The sequence below is a fragment of the Podarcis erhardii genome, assembly GCF_964252035.2.
Source record: "Podarcis erhardii genome assembly, chromosome: 1".
Classification (NCBI taxonomy): Eukaryota; Metazoa; Chordata; class Lepidosauria; order Squamata; family Lacertidae; genus Podarcis; species Podarcis erhardii.
In genome coordinates this window covers 87,159,293-87,186,192 of record NC_138497.1, presented here as the reverse complement: position 1 = coordinate 87,186,192, position 26,900 = coordinate 87,159,293, and the positions used below count along the sequence as shown (strand labels likewise).

The window sequence follows — 26,900 nt, the reverse complement described above, 5'->3', positions numbered from 1 at the left end:
AAACTCAGTGTACCAGTGAGGTTCACCTACCAGGTGTTTTGACAACCACCTTGCTCCTGCAGTCCCAGGTAAGGGCAAAAACAAGTGTTATCAGGCTCCTAGCAACCTATAGTACACTTTTTATGGCAAGTCACTAAGTGTGCAGACCTGCTCCATTTAGCTATATGCCACCTGCTCCTGCATGCATGCTGTAGTAATTGTCAGGCAAGTGCACGTGTAGAGGGAGTGCTGGTAGCAAGGAATAGGGAGAGGCTAGAGCTTTTTTAGAAGCTTGCCAGGGTGACCTGTCTGGTGACAAGAGGACAGGACCAGATGGGAATTTTGGTCTGATCCAACAAGGCAAGTTATGTCCTTCATGGGTGCAGCTCTAGCCTTGCTAGCTCAGAGTTTTCCTAATGCCACAGCAATGCCAGTTGCCACAGATCCATGTTGTTTCCTGCTTGGCAGGGGGTTGGACTCGATGGCCCTTGTGGTCTCTTCCAACTCTATGATTCTATGATCCCTTAACCAAGCACAGCTGCAGTACAGACTGCCTTGCCAAGCAAGCTCCTCCGTGCCTCTTAGAGAGACAAAAGGGGCCAGGGCAGGCACATGATACCAGCCTGCAGAGCAAGCCAGTGCCATCTCCCCACCAAGTGCTAGCCCCGCTGCTTGCACAGATTTGATGGCAAGATCAGCCACACACACCCCACACACGCCGAAAGCAGCAAGCACCACCCCCTGCTATGCAGGAACACTGTAATAAAGGAAATTAGCACCAAATTACAGAGCACTAATAGGCTGGGAGCCATTATCCCCCTTGCAACCCACCTAGTGGTTTGGAAACCATTTCCTGTGTGCTTTCCCTACTGGGGAAGGGTGCTGAGGAACAAAGTTCCCATCCTGCCCAAGGCAGGGGCTTCCCAAAGAAACCAGCGGGAGGACAATGCTGCTCCCCCTCAGAGAAGCCCTCCAGAGCCATCTTTCCTAAATCAGAGCTCTGTCTATACCATGCAAAGGGGATAACAAAAGGTCATTCATAGCAACCAGGCAGGGGCATGTCTTCCTCTCCCCCACCTCCGCTCACTCTCCAGCCCATTACTCTGAGCTTGAAAGTACAACTGTTCAAAGGACACCTAATCTCAAAGAACAGCTGCACAGTACAATCCTATTGCATGTTTACTTGGATGAAAATCCCACCAAGTTCAATGAAACTTACTTCCAAGTAAGTATATATATAGGATTGCAGCTGTAGTGGGGTTTTTTCTTTTTTCTTTTTAAAGAAACAAACCACGAAGAGTCTTTTCTCTGGCAAGGGATCTACTGCAATTCTGTCAGCAAGGGACAGTTTCTGCAAGTGAGTGGAACACCCACCAGCATGTTCCAGGAAAGGCTTCGTAGGAGAAGCCAGAATGTGGGTCTCCTTGAATAGTGCTGGTAGGAGCCAAGGTTTAGTTTCTTCACTCCCAATATTCTACCCTTTAGGTCACAAAGAAAGCATCCGGTGGAAAACTGGTCCCAGGAGGGAGAAGGGCAGAGGGAATCAAAATGCTTTTTTAAAGAAAAAGATGCTTAACATGGTAAGAAATTGGGGACAAGTATCCCATCATCATGGGCCAGTTCTAAAAAAATCCTATTAGGGCTCCTCAAAATATGCCTAGTTTGTTCATATTAAATAGAACTGCCACTTTATTAAATTAACTTACAACTGAGAGATGTCCCATTCCTCCCTCCCAAGTCTCCCCTCTAAAACCCACCACAAGAACAAGCCCTTTCTATCACCTTGAGAGCCAGGTTACAGGTTTGAAAGGTCTTTTCTGAAGAATGCTCTCAAAGTGCTGCTATCAGCAAAGTGCTGCAATCAGTGCCCACTGGCTAAGTCTGATACACCATTTCAATACACTGTAGAAATACTACATTGGGGCACTGTGGGCAGCGCAGTCCCAGAACCCAGCTGGGGTACCTGGGTGTCAATGTAATGCAAACTGTGCAGCTGCCATGTGTCATTGCCAGGCCCAATCACCATTCTTGGATATATGCCTCTTTGACAGGGCCTTTTGTGGCTCCTGTGCTGCCTGGATCTTACTCTGCCGTCTCCTGGCAGTGACCATAGTCTTCTCATTGCACACCTATCAAACACATTGCTATCATGTACACACAAACACACACACCATCATTCTCCTGCTTCAAAGCAATTTCAGGTTAGTCCTAAGAGATGAAAGAAAGCCACACATTTTGGCTGGATATAGCAGTCAAACACTGTTTTAGCAACAAGGTGAGCCTTTCTGCTCCACAGGAGTAAAATAAGTGCATTATTTTTAACTGCCACTGGTCAAAAGAGCTTCACAAAGTGAAGATCAATGGGCAAGGTGCATTTGTAGCCAGTGTTCAAAACTCCCATTGTTCTAGGCACATTTTGTGACAGAGAATTTCATTAGGGTGAGCAGTTTCTGAGCTCTGGGCGCAGTACTGTGCCTAGATTTCAGAATAAAACTGCAGAGTGGAAGGAAAGGAGGACCTTTTTCTGCCTCCCCACTTCCAGCTACTCTCTGAAGACTGGAGAAGAGACCCTCTTAAGAATATTAGGGGGGTGGGCAGGGGAAGGACTAGACCATGTGAAAAATGAAAGTAGTATTTTAGTTGCAGTTCATTCATTTTCATCTTTGTATTCTTGTTAAAAAAAAAAGGGTGCCTAGACATTCTGTTGTTGCGCCCATAACCTAGGTTTAAGGTGCCATTTAGCTTCTACCTTTCATATCTCAGTTTCTAACACTGTAGCAATCCCTCCTTCCCAGCTGTTGGACCTTCTTTGCCAACCAAGTTTACGCAGCGACTGGGGCGATGGAATAAAAACTTGCCCACAATATCTTTGCTTACTTTATTTTTAAATAATAATCAAACAGCTGCAAAACACCCCTTCTCACTACCATTCATCAACAGCATTCCTTAACAGTATTCTATAACAGTACACACTATACCACTTGATCAACTTAAATACATTTTTCAAATAAACAATTACCCTATCACATCGCTGCATTCAGTGCAGTAGGTAAACTCCCCCCTGCTAATTAGTTAAATTGTTAAGATACCTCAGGTGTGCTAAATTGTGAAAAGCTCACAGATGTGCTGCCATGCAGGTTATAATTACAAACAGACACACCTGAGTAGCACCACTGACCACATCAATATTAAGAAAACCCGACACCAGCTCCTAACACTGATACTGGATCCTAGTATGCAACTCACTCTAACATCTTTTTTATAGAGACACTTTCTGCCTCCTTGTTTCGCTTCCAGTGTTTTGAAAAATGGGTAACCCTTTGGTGAAACACATTCAAGGCTTTCCTTGCTGGTCACTAGAATTAAATTTCTGGCTGCCATTAGCTGTCAGATTTATCGACTCTTGGGGATCCAGCTCCTTTCCTCACTGAAGCATAATATCTTATACGTCATAATATCTTATACATCAAGTATCCCCCCACAGATATTATTTTTTTTTAAAAAAAAAAGGAGATTCCATTATCAGCCTGGGCATATTGTTCCATCCAAGTATCCCATACATAACCTCAATTTCCCTGGATTTGAAAAGCACTGATTCTTGTACCAACCTTGGTGGAACAAAGCAGTGGAATAAATGCACAGATACAAAGCAGTGGCAGAGTGGTCTGACTCTGATGGATTAGGCAGGGCTCCTTCCCCCTTGTCAAGGAGCCAAAAGGTCAGAGTTAGGGCAGGCTTGTTTACAGGAGGAAGGCTTAACCTGTATTAGCAGTCATTAACCTGGATTAGATTTCTCCTATATCAACACAGCAAGGGCATTTGAACTGCAGATTTTACCTTTCCATCTCAAAGGAATGATAGAGAAAGGAAAACACTTCAGGCCAGTGATTTTCAACCAGTGCGCTGTGGCACCCTGGGGTGCCTTGAATGATGGTCGGGGTGCCTGCTTCTGTCCCTCTTTCCTTCCTTCCCTGCTTCCTCTGATGCCCTCTCACATCCCTGCCTCTCAAAGGCTTGTACAGCTGTTTGTTGCAGCAGCCCTTGGCAGTGCTGGCATAAAGTGGTCTTGCTTAACACATATGTCAGTTAGTTCTCAGTGGTATATATCTGTGGGACAGTCACTTGCTTTTCCGATGGGTTCTTAAAACAGTCCTATTGGACCAACTCCCCAGCTCACTGCATACCTGCTTATTGTGTGAGAGGACTCCTGCATGTTTTACGATTTACTCAGAAGGTCAAGCTTCACCATGTATGGCTTTTCACATCAAAGTCATGCAGAGGCAGAAAAGCCACCCATGACCCCTTCTAGAAAATTCTTGTAAGGTACTGGAGCACTTTCAGGATCTGGATGTGCCAGCCTTCAGTACTTGTAATTGATGAACTCATATAAATAGAAGTTGGCCCTATAGGACTGGACATCTTTTGTATACCTTATTTTGAGATTACGTACTTATAAGTAACATGACACAGTTCATGGGCTTCCTTCTATCCTAATGTTATGTATCTCAAGTACTGATGTTCACTGGGGCTGACTTTATAGTTAGGAATGGTGAATCCAAAATAGAGTTCAATTTACCATACATACATTGTGGCCACTTCATGTAATTGGTACTTTAAACATATATCATAAAACAAACTGATGAGCAAAAGACTGAAGGCTGTTATGATGCGTAACAATCCCAAATTACTGCAGATTGTCTTCTGAGTTCAGCGATGCAATTTTTAGGAACATTTCTTTTTAGGATGCAGACTGAGAGGTAATAGAGGAAGTGAATGTGCTGGGAGAAGTCATTTTAAGGTAACAAGCTTTTCTGTCTGCAGTCATGCATCTATATTATTTAATTTGCAATGTTAAGCACTGCTCAGTTTCCACTTGCATATACTACCCTTGAGGATGTCTGGTGCACTAAGCTATAATTAGAACACTATTTCTCTTAAATTACAAAAAAAATGTATTGTTAAGTAATCTCTCTTTCTAAAATATGGAACACATTTTACTAGTGCTTGAACACCTGCACTGGCTTCCTGCTGCTTTCCAGGAACAATTCAAAGTGCTGGTTTTGAATTTTGACCTAAACAACTGAAGTTAAAATGAAATTAAGGTGTCTCCAATGCTTACTTCTACATTTGCATAGAGTGGTCACAGATTACACAGAGCTCTGTTCACAGGTATCAAGTGCAGCCAAAAGCTATTTTTGCTGAAGAACTTTGTCTAGCAATGATAGTAGCCTTAAGTACAGTGGTGTCCAAACTTTTTTCAAAGAGGGCCAGATTTGATGAAGTGAAGGGCCGTGAGGGCTGACCAAAGGGCCAACCAAAGTTGTTGACCTTTTTTTTAGGATTTTACCCCAGGAAATAAAACTGCCACAAGGGCAAGATTAAACAGACTGGTGGGCCGGATTAGGCCCCTGAAATGGACTCTGGACATGCCTGCCTTAAGAGGTCCTCCGATCAATCATCTTGCTGCATAAATTAATCCATCCAAATGCTTGCCTAACACTTCCAGACTGTTGCCATTTTCAGGTGAGATTCAGGTAGGATTCATATACCATCAAATTCAGGTTGTGCAATTATAGTTGATTGGAAAGTCAACTAACAAACCCACCTCCCAAAAGATAAGACTTTTGGAAATAAGGGAAGTGATGGGATAATGCACTGGAAAGTGTGGGAGGTTAACTGACACTGCATCAAAGCAAGTGTGGGATAAACTTGCTTTGATGCAAATGTCATCTAACCTCCCTGAAAACAAATCAGAATGAGTGCTCAATAAACCTATCACCTGGAAGCACCCTGCCTCTAAGAGGCTTCCCCATTCTCTTCAAGGGAGTGGGCAAGTCCATGCAGACATCCCTCTTTTTTCTGATTGCATGATATTAGAAATGGGTGCATCAGATCAGATAGGTGTACCTATACAATGCAGGTGAGCAATCTGCAACTCTTGGCCCAACTTCCTGTGAGTGGCAAATGGGAAAAACAGGTGGAAAGGGACAGGGGGGGGGAGAAGTGGGTGGCAAAAAGACAGAAAGGGAGTAGCTGCACCCACTTCTGACTCTACTGCTGTCTGACAGATTACGCCCACAGGAATGTGACCCTCAAATGTGTCCATCAATAGAAAAAAGTTGGCCCTCCCCAGCTGTACAGCTTAGAGATGACTGCACAATTTTTGCTAGGCTTACTTCCACTGAAAATGTTCAGTGTTTTCTTCCCTTAGCAATTAACTTCTTCATCCATCTTTTGTTATTATAAAACCACTTTCTAGTTGCAGGTAATGAATTAGTAATAGTAACTCTCACTGGATTTTCCTGTAGAACTATTAGTTGTGGGGGAATATAGAGGCTTGAACCTAGCTCAGATCATGGGTGGCCACCCACTCAAACTGTATTTTAGCATTCAAACCTAAATCAGCAGAATGATGTGCCTGACTGAATCAAGCTTTTCTCGAAACCTCACAAATGCTCTTCTCCAAGATGGGGGTTACTGCACTGGCTGATCTACACCTCAGTATGTGACATGCAGGAAAAAATGATTCTTTGACACCTTAAAAACTAAAATATATTGTAGCGTAAGTTTTGATGGGCCAGAATCTACTTTGCCAGATGCATGTACAGATGATATCTCTACTACCTGCAGCTCGACGATTCCTCAGTGAACAACAAATATTCTGAATACAGAGGAATTTCAGAGATGTGCATGCAGATCATTAAGCAGATCAACAGCTTTAATCATCATGAGCTACTTTTGTGCAAGGAGACTGTGTCTGTGTGTTCACAGGGACAGGATTTTAAAAGCATGTTACAAAGGGCTGACTGTGGCAACACCAGCTGCCACTTTACAGGCTCCATTTCACAAGGCAGTTTACACCAGGAAAATATAGTGCTGGAACTGGTCGTTGTACAGTTTGTGCATGTCAGATATGCATACATTTTAGCTAGTAAACTTTAGACAAATTCAGGGCTTCTAGCCATGATGGAGGCTATGCTCTGCCTCCAGTGTTAGAGGCCACATGCTTCTGAATACCAGTTGCTGGAAACTTCAGGAATGGAGTGTTCTTGTCCTCAGGTCCTGCTTGCAGGTTTCCCACAGGCATCTGGTCACCCACAGAGAGAACAGGATGCTGGACCAGAAGGGACATTGGCCTGGTCCAGCAGGCTCTTCTTATGGCAAAAGTGAAAACATGGTCTTCTATATTTACTTTAAGAATTTGCTCCCTTGTGCCACTCATGAAGGTATCAAGGTATGAAAACCATCCCTATTTTGGGCAGCTTGCTGCTGCAATTCTGGAGCCAGATCGATGCTCACTTCTTATGGAAAGCAGAAATCCACTGAGCAGTGTAAGAAAACAGAGAGTCAATCTCTTCCAGCATTCTCATGCACATCGTGTCCAGCCAAATGCCATGTCAGTCTCATAAGCAAAGGATAGCATAATAGTCATTCTAGCCATGGTGGGATAGATAGTCAACAAATAGATGAATACAGTCCATGCCATGTTTGCTCTAAGCATTCAGTGACTAGGAGTAAACTGCTTCTAATCATGGGTGTTCTATTTGCTTTCCAGTGAGCTTGGAATCAGACTTGAGTATGCAGAGTAATGGAGCCTTTTCTTATGGATTAAGTAGTTAAACAGAACAATAAATCTCTTGAATTACCATAATTTTCTTGCACGTTCCGCACTTCTGCTTCATCTAAAATGCAAGTATGAGAAGCTGTGCATCAGGGAAGCAGAGATGAGGATGCCCCTACCATGCTAACATTTCTGCTGGTAAACAAACCACAATTGATGCTCTTGGTTCTCAGATTGCTCCAGGCAGGGATCAAGCACTGGCAGAATGCAAGCACAGTACACTATGGGAGGGCTTATCCACACTTACTTTTCCTCCGCTCTTTCCGTGCATGGTCCATGCTTTAAATCTTCATGTCCAAGCGCCCTTTCTCCCCACCCTTCTGGAGCTTTCCCCATGAAAACCTGCTCTTTAAAGCTTAATCAGAGCAAACAGCAATATGCCCAAACCCCAAACTGATGTTTGTTCCCACTGAATGCTAAACTGTAGGTGAGGGGAACTTGTGCCTGGAAAGAGCAGGGCAAAAGGTAAGTGTGGATAAGCCCTGACTCAAGTCTGCATCTGATTGCATCAGAAGTTGCCATCACATTAAATGCAGACAGCATTTCTCAGTTACGCCAGCCCTGTACAAACCATCTTGGACCAACCAGGTATATGAGTGTCTGAGCTGGAATGATCAGTCTCGTTTATTTCTATAGATCAGGAACTGTCTGGGTTATTGACTCCCTCCCAGAAACCTTTTTCCAAGCCTTGACTCCAACTCCCCACCCAACCCATTGCTGCGCTTTCAGCTCACCTGCCGGCCAACACGGTTGTTGTGCAGTCTCATGCGAGAGTGGATGTCTCGGTAGGTCTCCCGGGAATCTAAGAAGTCCTTGGAAAATTTCTCCCCATAGTCCACATCGGGGCTGCAGCCCCCCCACTCCCAGGAGTCTTGCAGGCCTGGGGCCTCAGCTGGCATGTGTTCCAAGTGCACTCCATGCATCATCCCCTTGCCTCGGTTCATGGCCTCCAGCTGGAGACGGTGCAGCTTGAGGCGGAAAGCTTCCTCATCCCCACGGCGCTTCTGGTCACAGCCACATGCCTGCAGCTTGCCCAGGGAGCATGCATTGGAGACAGCATGTACCACCCCTGCGGCTGCAATGGCATAGGCAAAAGCACTCTCACGGAAACCTGCAAGAAAGAGCACATTTCTCTTAGTCACCATTGCAATGCTCACCACCCACATGAGATCTTCCATTGCATTTGCACAGTACAGTTGTGTGAAGGTTTAACGGCTTGCCCATGAGCTTATTCCAGGGATGGCGAAACCTGAAAGGGATGGCACTTCAGATTTTGCTTGAGTACATCTCCCTTCATCCCACGCTGGCTGGGGTTGATGGGAGTTGGAGTCTAACAACACCTGGAATGTGATAGATTCCCCAGTCCTTGTTGTGGCCCCCTTCCCCCTGCTGTCAGTCACACATAGCAGGGATTCCAACAGGCATGGCCTTTTCAAGTCACAGCAAAAATCACAGCACTTTACACCTTTGGCAATCCTATCCCCTCAAGTAACAGAGGTTTCAGGCAAGAGATTTTGGAGATAGGTGAAGGGTTAACCGGCCCCTCTTCAGCACCACAGCCCTACCCTTTATCCAGCCCCACTCCCCAGCAGCTGCTTTTAACCAAGAAAAAGGCATTTGGAGACCTGATCATAGATCTTCCATATCACACTGTCTTTTGGCCCATAGGAAAACAACAAACTATGTTCCTTGATAAAGATGAGGCGGCAGTTCTGATCCCAGCCCCTCAGGACGACAGATAAGGGACTGGTGTCCTTTTATTTCAGACAGCTGCTCAGCTTCAAAGCTTAAGCACTGCCTGATTGTTCATCCCCTTGTCTGATGGCCTAAGGCCTATGAATGCTATCTTGTCAAACAGTCCCTGTCGCCTCCATGGGTGATTAGCTCCTAGACCTCTATATGTGCACATTGGGAGAGGAGTGTTCTTTGGCTCCTGTACCACAACTCTTGCTTCACATCACATTAGGCCACACTTGTGAAATAGGTGAGTAGAGTTCACCTCCAGATGATTAAGGAAGAATGAGTTTGCAAACTGGAATAAATTTATTCCCCCAACCCCCAAGCCCACTTCACTTGTGTGATCAAGTGAGCTATTAAAATTTGTTCTGCCAGGGGCCAGGCTGGTGACTTTATAGGCAGAGTCTGTACTAGGCAGCATGAGGACTATGGGAGAAGGAGATACAGGGAAAACAGGATCTTGCCTGTGTATTCTTGGCTTCCTCCTGACATGCTTATCTGAACATGGGGGTACAGGTGAGTCAGATCTGAACACAAGCTGTAGCTCCACACTTTCACTGTCCAAATCTGTAGCAATTTCTTGCTCTTGTCACCCGCTTCAGTCTCTGTTGAATGATGCACAATTCCTACTATGCTGAGGTTACTGGACAATAGTGCTGAGTTATGACTACCCCATGGGTGTTAATGCTCTGGGGTGTATTGAGCCTCAGTCTCCACAACACAGTCCTCTTCCCTCTGCTACAAGAGGTCCTTCACTGACCACCTGACCCAGATAGACAGAAACAGAAACATGGAGCAGTTACTGCTTTCCTCTCCTCTGCCAGGATTCAAGGAGGCAAAAGGCAAGACCTTGCAGCTTTGGCTTTAAGACCTTAAGACCTCTTTGGCAGCCATGGTAGTTGCTGCCTTACATTTTCCAGAATGGAGTTCCATCCAACATTCTGGGCTTTGAGCCTGGAAAGCCCTAGAGACCACCATGCCAGGGTCAGAAGATCCTACTAAGGCCCACTATTGCAATGGACAAGGCAAAGAGCTTCCTGTTTAAACCAACATTTGAAAACTAGGTGCAGAGTACGTTGACCACTGGTCTGCTATCTGGGCAATCCGTATTTTAAAGCTGGTTCTAAATGTGTTTTGTTGTATTTTTAACTATTGTTTTTGACCACTTCGTATTTTATAACAACTTGGGGGAAAGGTAAAATATATATTAAATAAACAGGCAGACTAGGCCTATACTTACTTATTACCTTACTTATTAGAAATTATTTCCCCTGTACACAAAGGACCTCACTCCTAAGTTAAAAGAGTGCACAGGGGTGCAGTGTTAAGGTAGTTGTCCTTTAGTCTCCTGTGCTCTGGTGTCATACTATTGCTTGGATCTCAGGCTGCTGCCAGAGGCCAAACTTTGGGGCCAGGAGTTGTACTAGCTGACCTTGGAGATCCATTCAAACCCTCCAGTTACGAGCAATTTGAATGGGAAGGTGAGGATGGGAACTCTTAGGCACCATAGAGTCTCTCACCATGCAAAGCTTGCCAGCTATAATTAGAGCACGTTTCTGGCTTTGGCTTTGTTTATACTCTCTGAGATGCGCTGGAGTCACGCAAGCTCCCACAGCACAAGCTGCAGGCTGCAATCCCCATAGCCCAGCATTGTTTCACTGTGCAGAGGGGAATTTCCAGAACTGAGTTTATCAATGAGAGAAGACAAACTCTGCTCAAAAGTCTGCTGCCAGGGAAGGTTTCATATTACAAGCAGTAACACACATGAACACACACACCCCGTGACAAAATATCCTATGCACGAAGGATTAAGTATGTGTGTTTTATGAAGTATGCAAGTACCCATCAGATAGATAAGATTTGTGATTAAGTGTGTTTATGAGGAGTTGGTGGCTTTTATTTAGGACAATAGAACCAGCCAATAAGCTGATTGCTATCTGGCCTAGTAAATCAGGCTAACCAGTTTCCTAACAATCCAGTATGTTGTTTTGGCTTAGACAGGCATTAATGAGAAGCCTTGGAATTTTAATTTGCACACATTTAGCTCTATTCATATATGCAAGTGAGCAATGACAACTCATCTGCCAGGAGAGGTAGCAATCCTATAAACACCCCAGTTTTCTTAGCAAGATCCAGTGGAACCAGCCAAGAGGATTACATAGGCCCCAATGACACCTGTTTGTTTAATGCAGGCTCCCCAACATTTTGGGAAGTCGGAGATGCATTTGGAAATCTAAGAAATCAAAATGGGCAACACAAAATACCCACGTCACAGAAGAGAAACTGGCAATGCTTAGAAACACCCCCCCCCAAAAAAAACCCACAAACAAAACACCTATACCCCACCAAAACAGGCAACATCTTGCCAGCTAACAGCAACCATGCACCCTCTCACCAAACCTCCCAAAGTAAATATTAAAAAATCACTCAATTAAAAAACAAGAAGAGCAGAAAGCTGTGGCAGGTTCCAAGAGATGTGTCTGAGGGTACTGTGGCACCTACAGACACTACATTAAGGGCCCCAGGTTTAATGTGTCAAAGGGGATTTTTCTGTCTGAAGCCTCTGCTCCCAACTTTTCTCCCAGGTGGGCAACTGTGATTGCTAGTGTGGTATCATGACAGCCTCAAAGGCTAAGGAACCAATAGTGTTACCAAGGCAGCGCTGGGACTAAGCACCACCACTGAACCAGGGGTATCCTAGAATAAGATTCCAGAGATTCTGGGACCAAGAAGACAGAGATCGCTTAACTGGGAACTCCTGAGATTGGACCAGAGACTGCATCACTGCCTATGACCAGCATGCTTACCTCCCAGGGGCCTCATACTATGCACAGAGTTTGTGGGGAAACACAGGCAGCATGTCTGGCATGATCTCCCGTAGGGGCAGCAAAATGCAAGCCTCCAGGCTAAGAGCTGACCCTTTAAGGCCACCCACTTTTCAAGGCTGGGCTGGAACCCAGCATGGGGTTCCCCAACTGCCAAGGCATGAAAGGATTCATTACAGTCTCACACACTGTTGAAACATGTTGCTCACTAGGAGCTCTCCTTGGTGCTGCTTTGCAACCTCCCTGCCCCCCTGCCCCCATGGACTCTTCTTCATGACCTGATTAGGACACCAAAGAAGAAACAACCCAGAGGCCAGAAGTGAGACCAGGTTGCTTCCTCATTGAGCATTTAGTTTCAAATTGCCATGCATTGTTCACTCACATTCTGGAATCCTCTCATGTTTTCCCTAGTGCTGCTTCTGTCTTTTTTTTTTCTTACTGCAGAAGGTCAGATACTTTTGAAAGCAGAAGAGAAGGCAAAATATCTACCAATGTAGATGCTCTTGCCACTACTCTTCTGCCTGTTTTTTGAGGCAGTATCTGATTATCAGGATGGTGAACCTATCACAGTTCAGCACACATTCACTATAACCTTTGTAGCAGGTACCATTTTATAACACCATTCTAGTGCTAAGACAACTTTCTGACTAATCCAGAACAAAGACCACCCTGCTTCAATTTTCATCATGGCTATCTCAATTAGAATTCCCAAACCTATGCAGGTAAGCTCCACTGGGTTTGTTGGAGTTACTCACAAGGAAGTATACAGAGGTGATGTTTATTTTTTCAGTAGTAAAACAGACCAGTGCAGTTTTTGGGTTTTTTGGAAAGCGAGTGAAAGTAATTGCTTTCTCATTTTGCTAGATATACACATGGCAACAGCCTACCAACAAGTTATTAGACAACGTGGGGGGAGGGGGGGTGGCAAGTTCCTTCCCAAGTCAAACAACCAAGCGAAAAGTGAGTAAGTAATGACATTTAGTTGTAGCAAATAAAATACTGCTCTTTTTAATTGCTTTAGAACTATATAGAAAAGGGGAGAAACACTATAAAAAGCCAGGAATTGTAAGAAGGAACTGAAGTAGGACAGAAGACTGCGGCAACTTGGGGAGATATTGGGAGGCTACCAAAAATGAGGTTGGGGCCACCTGTGGCTTAAAATGAAAGAGTGCTATAGCACTAGAACTCTAATTTAGAAAACAGAGGGCGAGAACCCTTTCTGGTCACCACCATTTCAGCAACATGCTTTCTTTCTTAGAAACTGCAAAACAATCCATAACAAACATTTTTTTTGACATTCCATGAATAGCAATGAGCAATCATGCTTAAATGAATGAACTGCTAGCATTCAATAAATTGATTTTATTTTAAAGCATGGCTCACAACTTGTTTTCTAAGTGACCCCTCAGCAAATTTGACCTTCCTTTCCCCCATTATGGCAGCTATGCCCACTGGTATTGATGGAACATAGCAGAATACATACACAAGAAAAACCTGTCTGGAAGCAGCCCTCATTTTGCATCCAAATATTCCTAGCTCCCACCATCATGCTCCCTTCCTCCCTCTCTCCCTCTCTCTCCCTCCCTCTCTCTCTCTCTCTCTCTAGGGTTTCTCTATCTCTGTTCCCAGCTACAGCTTCCTAAATTTCTGGGCTTCAGTTTATGTCCAAACTTTCTAATTCAGCATTCACTGTCCTGCCTATTCCTTGAGCTGTGAATTATTTTCCTTTCCTTTTGATTGAATTATCTGAACTAGGCATGTGACACAGTTTTCTATTGAAGCTATGCAGGTCTGGTCCTGTAAGCTGCCTAGATGGGAAACTTTCTCTGAACCATATGCAAGTCTTTCCCAAGAGCTCTGGAAGGAGGAAATAAATATTTGCTATCAACAGTAGGCTAGGACCTCTCAGTCCCAGAAGCCCAAACACAACATTGTTATTTATTTATTTAACTATTAAACCAGGATTTTCATCCCATCCAAGGAAAGGGAGTGCAGAGAGCAAGTGCTGTAGTTGTGGGATGATAGGTGCTCAGTATGTTGTTCAAAGGCTGCCACAGACAGTATTGCACAAACGATGATCAAAGAGGCCATGGGGTGGTTTGAACAAAAAACAAAAGGGAATATCAAAGTAAATGTGGAAGGGGGGAGGTTTTGCATTCTCTCAGCAAAGGCAAAGTGAAAACCACCTATGTCGAAACTGAGGAAGTTAACTGAAGGGTAGTGATCTTTATTAGCTTCTTCGGGAATACTTATTGCAATGCATACAGGATTGTTGTTGTTTTACGCGTGACACATTCTGCTATTATTACTACTGAACATTGATACGCAATGATTATTGCAATGATTATTTGTTACTAAACAAACCCTATAAAAGTTATCTCACGAACAAAATTATACACTGGGAGAATTGTGATCAGGTCACAGTAGTTTTACAGTGACCGCCAGGAGAGGGTGTGATTAGTTTCAGGGCTACAGTCCTAGATATAGTCAGCAGCAAACAACCCTAAAAACAACACTTCTGGACAGGACAATAGTCAAGGCCAGAATTAAAGGGAAGGAGTGTTATTCCTTTCACAACAGCTACCCTACATCGTAGCTCAGTGGGCAAGAAGCCTGCATGGAAAGGTCCTCTAGAACGAGAGGTCAAGTCCCACAGTGGTCCCAAAGGTTGCACATATGATGTACACAAATCTGTACACAGTACACTTCTGTTGGTTTCAGTGTGAAAGGTACAGGCATTTTGGAAGGGAAAGGAACAGCGGGCAAAGAGACAGGGAAGAATGAACACATCAGCAGCAACTCACAGTAAAGAGACAGTACCTTGAAGAGGCTGTAAATTCAGTGGGAAAGAGTAAAACAATGGGAAACAGAAGTGGGTGAGTTTGTCCCTCATACTTCTAAAATGGAAACGTAGTGACTACAAGCCACTAAAGTCCATCTTTGGGCAACCTGTTGGCAACAATAAGTTTAGATGGGAAAAGGAGACAAAATGTTCAGGTGGAGCTGCAGCACAGGACATACTGTCTCCCCCTGCTGCATTCCCCATCCTAAAGATCTCTGAAATGCATAATTGCTGAGAAGTGCAGCTTACCTATCAGCTGACCAACAGGAAACAGAGACAGGCAGTTGAAACAGTCATCGCTTTTATTGAGCAGCATCAACAGCGAAGGGAGTTCTGACAACCTCTCATAAACATGGGTTTTTTTATTTGCGCAGGACCTCCATGCCTCTTGAGGACTAGATGGCTGGCAGGCAGCCTAGCAGGCAGCCCCCACCACTAAACTTCCACACTGGGTACATCTGCCACCTGCTACAATCCTGTATGCAGCCCACTTCCAAGAGACAGGAAGTCCGGGGTGAAAAAAATGATGGAAACCCCACACTGGAACAGCCAATTCCCCACAGGTCACTGCTGATACAGGCCTTGCTTGTGGTCTACACGGCATGTTGGCATTGGTTGCAGAAACATCTTTGCCTCTGGGAGTGTAGAAGGACCATCTCCACAGAGGTGGAGATAGTATCTAAGAAGGAGCAACAGCTGCCAAGAAGCAATTCCTGTGACTGGGTGTCCATGTACAGCTGGCACATTAAAGTTGCCACCTATCCAGTCCCACTTCCCACTCTCCTATCAGCAGTTCTTCCTGATGTCACCTCTTGGGAAAAATAATGCAATCACTGAGACAATAGTCATCTATTCTGTACAGGAAGCTGCTGTGGAGCTCTGTCTCTGGTTAAAGTTTGTTCTGCTTCGTGTATCCCCAAGTCGGCTCCTACAAAAAAAGAAGTGTCATTAGTGCTTGGGTGGAGGGAAGGGGTCAGTGTTCACTAAACGTGGTTGTGTTCCCTATAGCCTTTCTCAGGACATTGCAGGAACTGATCTACAGAGAGAAGAGGGTTGTGGTCTGCAAAAACTCCCTGGCCTACAGAGTGCATTATTGCCCTGTGTGGGAGACACAGCCACAACCTTTCGGAGCAAGAGTGGGCTGTTAAGCCAGTACACTTTGAGCCACACTGCAAAGGGAGACTTTGTGCTCCTGGGTGCTTTTGAGTGTTCAGGACTTCTTGGGCTGCTCAAGGGAGAGGGGTATATAGGATATTCAGGAGTCATACTCTGAAGCGTAGGCGCCACTTTCCTGACCAAGGTCTTGTCTTGCTTACCTTGCTCTGTTCCTGCAGCCCCAAATGCAGCCTGGGTTTAACAGTTCATCTCTGCAGCAGGAGGACCTGTAACGTTCTGAGGGAGGACAAGTGTCATCATTTGCTCTTTTCATATTTGTCGTTGCCTTGGCTGTTTGTGCAAAAGTGCTCCCCTTAAGAACACAAGAAACACCTGCTGGATCATGCCAATGGCGCATCTAGTCAAGCATCCTGTACTCCCAGTGCTCAACCAAATGCCTGTGGAAAATCTCCACCAAGTTCTCACTTGGCTAACTGCAACCTTCTAGACATGGGGGCAGACTGATGTAGCCCCATGCTACAACATCACATACATGCCATGCAGCTTAATATACAAGCTGAATTCCTTTACGTGTATACTCCTGTGCATGATTTGCTCCCGAATGAATCACAATCCTATCCTCCAGTACATTTTTGCAGGGTGGGCATATAGAGCATAAGTGTCATTACAACATGGTGGAACCAACGTTTGAGGGAGCTCAGAACCAGGTCTCAGCTTCACATATCTTCTTATGCCTGTTTGGCCCAATTTTTGCTCCTTACACCTGCATTTTGTATTGCAGGTGCAAAATGGCATAACTGCATAGGCATAGCACTGTCATCTGCCAGCACAGCAGAATTTAGACCACACTGCACATGTCTCTTTCATAGAATACAGCAGGCCATCTGCCACCATCCCGTTTCCAACAGATCTCACTTTGCAATGGGCTGTAAAGGAGCTTCACCAACATGAACAGCCTGCTAGGAGAGGCTGTTTTTGCAAGTGTCTTTTGTCTGCTAAATATGTAGGTAAGGAAATTCATACTGTGAACATCTTGTTGACACAATGTACAACAATTACAAGAGAATATAATACTGCTGGAAGTTCCCACAGAGCTACAAAAATGCAGAGGAAAAACTACACACCCATAGCTGCATAAATCCTGCAAAATAATGAGATGTTGCTATATGATAAAGTTTTGAGCACGCAAAGGTAAATCTGATTTTCTGTTCCTCTACAACTAATTGCTAAAACGTCTCTCCAATGGAGTTCCTCTTGGTATACAGCATCTGAACTGACTGCAGTGTGCCCTAGTAACAGAGGGCTCCTCAGTTAGTTCTACGGTTCCTCCGGCAATGTCAAAACTTGGATGATTTCCTGCTCAGGGTGCAGGGAGAGTCTGCCATGTCCCAAGTGCTGCTGCCTACTGCTTCCCCCTTCCCAACTCCTCCAAAGGCTATGCAGCCAGCCAGTTGAAACATGCCTCCCTTTCCCTCTCCTCTGCCCCATCTCCCTCGTTCCCTAATTAAACTGCAGGTGAACCCGCCAGGGACTGGCAACACGCCAGACCTTGAGCTCTCTGCTGCGGATCTTAACTTGCCTCCCTCCATCTTCCAAAGCAGCCCCTGAGACCTTGATCGCTCTAGCTGCAGAGGGCTGTGCTAGGGAGGTAAGAGACAGCCTCCTCTTTGCAGGACTTCAACGTTGCTCTTCCAATTTTTCCATCTGCAAAACCGTTCCCCTCTCCTCCCTCAGCATGCCCTTTCTCCAAGCCAATTTCAGGGGCATTGGGGGCATGCAGGGGGAGGGGAGAGTCCCATTATGCAAGCTGATGCAGCTGCTTAGGTGAATCCCAACCACTGTTATCTATACAGTGGTACCTTGGGTTAAGAACTTAATTCATTCTGGAGGTCCGTTCTTAACCTGAAACTGCTCTTCACCTGAGGTACCACTTTAGCTAATGGGGCCTCCCGCTGCAGCCACGCCGGCACCACACAATTTCTGTTCTCATCCTGAAGCAAAGTTCTTAACCCGAGGTACTATTTCTGGATTAGCGGAGTCTGTAACCGAAGTGTCTGTAACCTGAAGTGTCTGTAACCTGGGGTTCCACTGTATATGCCTAAACACTGCCAATGGTCAATTTCTTTCGCATCATAACAAACTTGAGATATATGTAGGTCATAATCAACCCATTTTACAGATAAGGCATTGAGGGTGAGAACCAGTGAATTCTGGATCCATGGCTAGGCAGAAGTTTTAACATTATAAGACTGCAAAAGAGTTCAGGGGAGAATAGCCTAACAATGAGAATCAAGGACAAGCCCTGTGCTGAAACATATTTTGGGAGCCCCTCAGCTCAGCCTAATGGCACTCTTTTTGACCTGGCAGTTTTAACAAAGATGAACACAGACAAATGACACCCCCCTCCTGACACAAAGGTGGGTTTGCATGTGAAAATGAGGTGCTAACAAGATATATACAAGTGGGTTGTGCATATTCTATGGTTCCATTGTCTTGTGTGAAGATACATTTGTGAGTAAGTGTCACTCACTTGCGCATCCTTTTGCACTTGCTTCCATGCCACACAGGAAAGGTCTCATAAGAGCACATTGCATGTTTCAGACTCTTCCATTCTACCCTGTTCCTATCCTTGTGCCTCCCAGAAAGCATTGTGATTGTCAGTGCACTGGCTTTATCACCAACTTCCACAGCTACACTGGGCTTGGAAAGATAGCCACTGCTCCTAAGTCGTGTGGTAACAGCCACCATGTCCTGATTTTCAGAGAATTTTGAGGGAGCGTAATCCCATTTGCAGGCAGCTGGTGGGCACTTTGGGGAGATTCATAATTTAGGATGTTGCAGAGAAGGCCTTGGTTGGCTGGAATCCTGCTCTGTAGAGAGTAATGTAACATTTAAACTGGCACTGGCAAGAGCCCAAGGAATCAAGGAACTATTAAACAGATTCTCTGGACAGGATTTAATAGCAGTAATGTTTTAAGTACCTTAATCAGATAGAAGTATAGCTGGGAGCTGGAAATTGTTAGTTTCTTATGAGAAAAGGTAGAAATGTTAAGAGGAGGAGAATTAATCATAAGCTCCCCCAGGCTGGGGAAAAGGAAGAAAGCAATAGGAGGATTATTCATCTCTTCATGGGCTTCCTAAAAACAAACATTATACAGTTGAATAACTGACAAATCTAAGGTAGATAGGGAGAAAGAGAGCAGAATATTTTGACTGATCTTCCTGTCCTACTCCCACATACGAGGGAATCCATTCTTTCACTATCCCGACTAAGCTTCTGTCAAACTCATGTCCAGCTAATGATCTTCAACATCATGCTGGAGAACATGCCAAGTGATGTGCACCAAAAGACATAGAACTTGAGGGACCCTCTAGACTGGTGGTTTTCTGCAACATACCATTGGCACAATAACAGTACATTAGTGGCAGATTCATCTCTTTCTTTCTTTTTGGAGATCACTCGTAGCTGAGTAAGATTGTCTTTCATGAAAACAGTCTTAACAGTGAGCCCATGACTGTGGAGGCCAATTCTGGATCCACACGTCCTTCCACCATTGGGACATAGGTTTCCGTGTGGGAGTTGATAACGGTGAGGGTTTGCCAAAAGTGCCTTCCTCTTAGCTCGTTTCTCCTTTTCGCCCTGAGTTCATGTTTCTTCAAAGTCCACGACACCTTTGGTAAAGGCTGTTCTCCAATTGAAGCGCAGAGTGTTTGACGACCAGGACATTCACAGGGAAACCAAAATGCTTGTTTAGAAAGCCATTGTACTACAAACTTTACTGTACACTTGCGAAACATGGACCACTTATAAATACCATCTCCAACTCCTCAAAAGATTCCATCAACGGTGTCTCCCAAAAATTGTACACATCACTTGGGAAGACAGGCGAACTAATGTCAGTGTACTGAAAGAAGCAAAGATCACCAGTGTCAAAGCAATGATTCTTCAACGTTAACTTTGTTGGTAGATTCATACTGGCTTGTTCACACACCATTCGGCTTTATTAGTTGTTCTGAGATGCTTCCCCAATACGACTGCCTTCTGAGGCAGTCACCTCACCTTGCCTCATGGGTGGACCAGCCCTGAATAAAGATCTACATTGGGATCTGCTGCCCCTGTGGATTCTGCCACCTGAGGCAGTCGCTTTACCTTGCCTCATGGGTGGACCAGCCCTGCAGATGCTTCATTTAGCACCCCCACCCCCTTTGGGGGTTATTGAAGGAAGGAGAAAGAGAGAGAGAGAGATTTCTGTCCAGAAGTAGTATGCATAATGACAGGTTGAATTAAGAAATGCTTGGCATAAATAGAAGTTGAGGAATCCAGGAAGCAATGCATTAAGAATGGGGGGGGGGTCCATATTTCCATGATGTGCAGTATGCAGTGTATCAGCTTCTATTGTGATTTTTCTGCAACAGTTTACCAGGGAGAAATAATAATCAAGATGCACCCTTATTTTATTAGCTCTGGCAAGACACAAGCATTTATATCAAGCATCTTTGTTCCCACACTACAAAACTGCTTCACATCTACCTTCTACCAAGTCTTCAGAATGTCTTATTACCAGAACTTGAGCACCCATTCAGTTCAGTCCACCTAGCTGAGCCAGGGTTGGAAGGAGACGGGTTTTCTGCAGCCAGTTCTTCAGCCTTGAGAGACTGATGGGGCTTTCTCTCTCTCTCCCTCCCTCCCTCTCTCCCTCCCTCCCTCCCTCCCTCCCTCCCTCTCTCTCACTTGGTTGGAAGAGATGATGAGGCGTAAAAGATCAGGGACTGGTATGGGGAGGAATGGAGTGATCTACAAATTATTTAAAGTGAGGAGCACGCATGGCTGAGCTGATGGCAGCGGATGTGGGAAGAGGCATGAAAGATTCAAGGGATCTGTCACTTTAGGTTACCAAGAACCATCCTCGTAAGCAACAGAAATTCCCAGGTGAGACGCAGCGAGACACAATTCACCCTCACCCTTACAAGCAGCATTAATGCAGGTGACAAGGGACTCGTGTATCTGCCCCTTGCCATCACTCTGCACACGCACATCCTTGTCAAGGTCCAGGGAACGTTATGGAATTCCCCTCAAACAGGCTCTATTTCGACTGAGGAGTCAAATTCTTGTTCCACGATTCAGGCAAAAGCAACAGAAAAGGGCAAAAACTTAGTAGCTTTGTATGGTCCTGATCATTAGGAGGAATGGCTTCATAAGCTTTCTGGAGGGCAATGGAACTGGACAATGGAGGGTAAAGCAGAATAGAGGATGCTGCCCAGCTTTTACAACAGACTGGGGCAGGGCCTGCACAGTCACAATGGATTAGAGAATTTACAGCACAAGCCTACAGCATATTTACTATGAAGTAAGCCCAACAGGCCTTGAGCCCAGATAAATGTGTATAGGGTTACAGTCTTCAGCTGACAGTCGTTCCTTCTCTTAAGAGAAAGCGGGGAATTGGGGGGGGGTGTTCAGGGATAGGGAGCCCTAAGAGACAAGTATCAGAACCTGCAGAAATGTAACATTGCCAGGATTCCTTGGGGGAAGCTATGGCAGTTTAGAACCAATCTACTATATCAGGCATGTCCAGCTCCCAAGAGACTGTGATCTAATCCCAGTATAAAAAAAACCTGGCAGTGATCTACCCATTGTCACTGGAGGGAGGAGGAGCATGCGTGGGGTGGGTGGATTGCCTAGAGTTCTTGAGCTTTCTTTAGGAGGGAAGAGCCCAGTGTTGCTGAGCTTCTAGCAATCTACTGGTTGGACATCCCTGTACTATATATTTTGGAAAGTGGTTTGTCTGTTTGTTTTCTATGCATTGGACACCTCTTGAGATATTGCCACCAAACAAGTTGGAACAAGCATTTCAGAGGTGGAGGTAGAGCTCACTGTTGATGTTTGGATGCTGGTTGCCATTTTGAATCAAATGGTGGACCTAAACATGACATAGTTTTGGCCGCATCTCAAGACAACGTTGCCAAACTCAGGATGAGGCTTCCTGAGGTGGGGTTTATGCCAGTGTTCGGATGCCAAGCACCATTTTGAATCAAGACACGGTGAGCACACAGCAAACAAAGTCTCCCTCCTTTGGGTGATCAGTGTCAATAGTGTGCATGCAAAGCAAATAGTCCTTCTGCACTCCTTTTAATCTTGAATTCTCAGACTATGCATAATATTATGCAGCAGTATGTTCCACCCACTAGTGAAAGCCTGTGTGTGGAAATTGTTTCATTTAGTTAGTAGCGAAATATTTCCTTAGGGCTTTCCATTTGATAACAATCTGAAATTCCTAAGGTCTTCTTACCTTTGTCCTCTGCTATGCAATATTCTGAACAAAGCTTTCATATTGCTTTGTAGCTAAGAATGGGTTTGGTATGTCTTGAGGCTAAAGAAAGAGTGATAGTGCTGAACACCTCTAGGCTTCTATGATTCATCTCATCCCCCTCCATATAGCGCTACCAATCAGCTAGAGTTAGGCAGGGCCACTGCTCCTCAAAACTGTCACAAGCACATTGAAGCTTGCTGTGGGATAACAGGATTCTGGTTTATTCAAGTGCCTTCTAGCAGCTGGGATTCTTGCAAAGAATGCTGAACCTTGATGAAATCCAGCAAGGCAGGTTCAGAAACAGAAGAACATCCACAAGACCAATTCAGTTTAATGTAAACGGATAGTTCCCAAGAACACACCCCTGAATTGTAAATCCAACCACTAAATTGTAGTCAAACAAACAAACAAACAGATGTCAGCCCACCCCTGTCCAAATCTAAATGATTCTTTTTCAATGTGATCAAACTATCAGATTTCCATTTCACAATAAAGCACCTGTGGAAACCTCTGTATAACACGAGCTTGCCTTAAAACCCAGGAACATGGTACCAGATTCAACAAATTCCCTTTCCATCATTTCTTTCATTGCTCTCAGATTTATAGGCAGCCAAGCGCCCACAAGGATGTGATCATTTTTGCCTGCTCAGAGTTTTCACAGAGCCAATGGCAGGAAGAGAACTCTAACCTCTGCTGAAGATGATGCTTTCATAGGGGATCTTGTTCTTGGTCTCCAGGCTCGAGCAATTCCAGCGCTGATCGCGGAACTGGTGTTGGCACTCGTGGATGGCGATCTGGATGCCTTGAATGGCAGAAGCCGTCACATCAGGATTCCGCACGCACACCTCCAGTTGTCGCCGTGTCAGACCAGGCAAGGTCAGGCACACCGTGTTGGCATTAAGCACAGGTTCCAATGGCAACTTCAGGCCCAGAATCTCATTGGATAAGGAGCTGGGAAGAAAACAGACAAGTCAGTGGTGCCATCACCACATACACCAAAGTGACCTTAAAAGCTAACATTTTTTTCTTAGAAAGTAAATGTCAAGATCCAGGATGGGCAACACCCACTGCTGCAACTATCTCTGGAGCTGATACTGCAAACTGCAGAGGAAAAAAGGAAACCTTTTAGCAAGGGAAACTTTGCAATCTCCCTTGAAAGCTGCTTCCAAATCATGATTGTTCTTAGAGCCAGAACATCCCAGGTTGAAGCTACATAAGTATGTTCAATTTGTATTTCACTAGCCAAACTGCTTCCATGTTGGTTATGAAGTTTCCAGTGTATAGTACATTTTTTATGGAAAATAGCCTACTGAACTACCTTGTTTTGTATTTGCATTCTATAAACAAACTTTTCCCTGCGCCTTATGAATATTCTTTTACCCTGAGTTTTTAGAAACTAATCCTTACAAAATAAAAGGAAGACAGTAATCCATATACCGGTAAGTTTCTACCTTTTTGAGACAAATAGCACGATTCAACTAAGTTGTTGCATGTGTGTAGTGAGGCCTGTTCCTGCAATGGGACTCCCCCCCCCCCCCGCACCACAGCCCTAAATCAGCAAATGGTGAAAAAGTGTCATTATGTGAGTGGACCTCATTCTCCGGAAGCATACCCCACATAGGGCTTCGGGCAGATATCCGCAAGCCTGGGGAGACTGGCGCGACTTCCCGCCGGGCTCCCTAGGCTTGCGGATAGCAGCCTGTTCTGGGGGCTGGGGTCGGAGGAAGCTCGGGCTTCCCCCGCGCCTGGGGGGGGGGAATAAATATTTTTTTTCTTTATTTACCCCCCCCCAAAAAAAAAAACCCTAGGTGTGCACTATGGGCCGGTGCGCCCTATGGGGCGAAAAATACGGTACATATTTACCTCTTTTTTAAGAAAGAAAGAAAGAAAGAAAGAAAGAAAGAAAGAAAGAAAGAAAGAAAGAAAGCTGAATTTATCTAAAGACCAGATTCCCAAACCATTTGTGTTGAATGTTGCTGGCAATTATCCATTAGGTTATTGTTCAAATGCTAAGGTCTATATCAGAATTTTCAGGCATAATTTGCCATATTCACACAATATAGGATGAGTTAAAATAAAAAAGGCAGCATAAATATTAAACAAAAGAGTTATAAATATTATACAGCAAGTTACTATTTCTTATTAAAAGTCCAGACAAAAAAAATGTTTGTGCCTGGCAGCAGACTGAAAGCAAACTTGGCACCAGGTGAGTGTCTCAGGGGCATTTCCATGTTGCACAGAAGGGAATCTTATTAGATGTCTGTATCAGGCAGAACTTTCATTTATGTTCTTCTAATTTGGTGACTTGGATGTTTAATAGCTACAGATGTTTCAGATAGCTCAGTCAGTAAAGCATGAGACTTTTAATCTCAGCGTTGTGGGTTTGCGCCCCATACTGGGCAAAAGATTCCTGCATTGCAGGGGGTTGGACTAGATGACCCTCGTGGTCCCTTCCCACTCTACAATTCTGTGATTCTATGAACTGAAAGGTGTTCCCTCAGAATTGTCCATGATCTCTGCATTTTGGACCGTATTTATTTCTTTAAAATATTTCTATATTGCCTTCCATTAAAATAACATCAAGATGGTGTGCAATAAAATAATTCCATGCAAATTCATTTAGCTGTGTTTTTAGATATATTTTTTTCCATTGGATGTCCTTAACTGGTTTTTATGTAAGTTGCTTTGGGTCCCTCTGTGAGAAAAGTGACAAACAAATATAATAAATCAATAATTCAAAAAACAATTCCGTACGCAATAGAAACAATCCAATAAAAATAACACATCTTGAATACAGTAGCCATGAACTGTTCAACTGTTTATAGAGATGAGAGAAAACTTAAGTAAACAGATAGGTTTTTAACAGCTGGCAGAAGCTCACCACAGCAGGTGCCTGCCATATCTTGGTGGGGAGTTCATTTCACAGACTGGGGGCCACCATGGAGAAGGCCCTCCTCCAAGTTGCTGAGAGATGAGCTTCTGTAGGCTGCAGCATAACTAACAGGGGGCCCTCCCAAGATCTCAGTGAATGGGCAGCTCAGTATGGGCAAAGGCATTTTTTCAGATCACCTGGTCCTAAGTTGTCCAGGACTTTATAAGTTAAGAACTGTACTGTACATTTACTGTGACATACACAGTGCCAGGATATTGTTTCCTATAAATAGCTCTCTGCTTTTTTCTTGTCAACACAGCAATCAGCTTTGCAGTTTGATTCAGATCCTCGTTTACCATTTGTCAAAGGGGGAGAGAACCAGCCCATGCTTCTGTGTCTCAATATTCCCAGCCCTCCCACAACCACCTCGATCTGTGAACAGCCTAGCGAGTTACCAGTCCAGGTGAACAGAGGGAGCGAGAGAGACGCAGGTTAATAGACAAGAAGGCTTTAATTACATGGCAAAGTGCTCCCTTTGGCGGTTTTAAAAAACAGGGACTCCCAACTCGAGCCTCTAATGACTCAATTTGAGGGGAGATGCAAAAGGTGCTTATAACTCACTAATGACAGTGCTTGATCAAAGGTGGAGGAGTGAGGTACTGAGTTCTCTACACCAGCTGGGTCATGGGTTTCACATCGGCAATAGAAACTGGCCTGTTCTCCCAGCTGGAGAATTTCCTCTTGCTCAGATCACGGCCATCACTCATATTTGTCTACAAATCATCTGTTTTAGAGCGGGACTACACCATTTCTGTTCAGCCGAGACAAGGCTAGCACAAGCCACGCAAGCCTGTCTTAGAGAATAAGCTCATAAATATGATCAAAATTGCCAGTCACCCACAATCTGCATAATGCAGGTGGCAGCTGCCTGGGAGATTCTGTGTCACTTTTCTAACCGTGTAGCAGCAAAAGCATAGCAAGGTGGTGAGCATGTGTTGCGTAAGGATGAGTGACGATCCCAGATTCCTGTGGAGCATTTTTCCACACCCTGCCACCATTCTCTTGGTGCTGAGGCCAGGGCTACCAGCTTCTGCAGAGGACTGGGCTGCTGTGCATTTAATAGTTGTGTAAGAGGGAGGTTTCCACCTTGTGGGGCTCTTTGTACATCATGCTGTATATCTTCTCTCCACACAACGTGACTCTTCTTTAAACTCCAGGTATTGGGAACCTGTGGACCTCCAGATGTTGCTGAACTACAACTCCCATCAGCCCCAGCCAGCAAGGCCAATGGATGGGAGATGTAGTCTGAGGGGCCAAAGGTTCCTCACACCTGTTCTGCTGAATCTGGCAGCTGTACCAATACCTGACCTCAAAAGGTTCCCCACGCCTTCAGAAAACTCTATTGGCAGTCAGACAATTGGCAGCTCAAGTTTCTCCCATCACCATAACACCTTAGTGCTTACCTGGCAGCTCTCTGCATACAAAAGTTACCTGGGCCCATCTGAACTCAACTCAGTGCTGGTGTCAGGCGTAGTAGGTTTCAATGGACATCTGCTGAAGCCCATATACCGGTACTTGTCCACTCTCTAGAGCCACCTAG

General features: G+C 44.8%; 1 protein-coding gene and 1 long non-coding RNA gene across 3 annotated transcripts in view; one reads left to right on the top strand and one right to left on the bottom strand.

Annotated features, from left to right (window-relative positions):
• LOC309337154 overlaps nucleotides 1-20,102 on the top strand; it is a 33,186-nt gene extending 13,084 nt beyond the window's left edge. The window contains exons 2-4 of one of the 2 annotated variants that reach the window (XR_014154127.1): nucleotides 4,722-4,777; nucleotides 13,027-13,122; nucleotides 16,339-20,102. This is a non-coding gene — a long non-coding RNA (uncharacterized lncRNA). The remainder of the gene's footprint in view (nucleotides 1-4,721; nucleotides 4,778-13,026; nucleotides 13,123-16,338) is intronic. The other variant, XR_014154126.1, reaches the window with a different exon arrangement.
• The window catches only part of WNT10A (Wnt family member 10A), a 43,202-nt gene that overhangs the window by 5,784 nt on the left and 10,518 nt on the right, over nucleotides 1-26,900 (bottom strand). The window contains exons 2-3 of the mRNA XM_081853171.1: nucleotides 23,117-23,379; nucleotides 8,335-8,711 (exon numbers count right to left, since the gene is read on the bottom strand). Of these exons, the coding sequence (XP_081709297.1) occupies nucleotides 8,335-8,711; nucleotides 23,117-23,379 (640 nt within the window). The remainder of the gene's footprint in view (nucleotides 1-8,334; nucleotides 8,712-23,116; nucleotides 23,380-26,900) is intronic.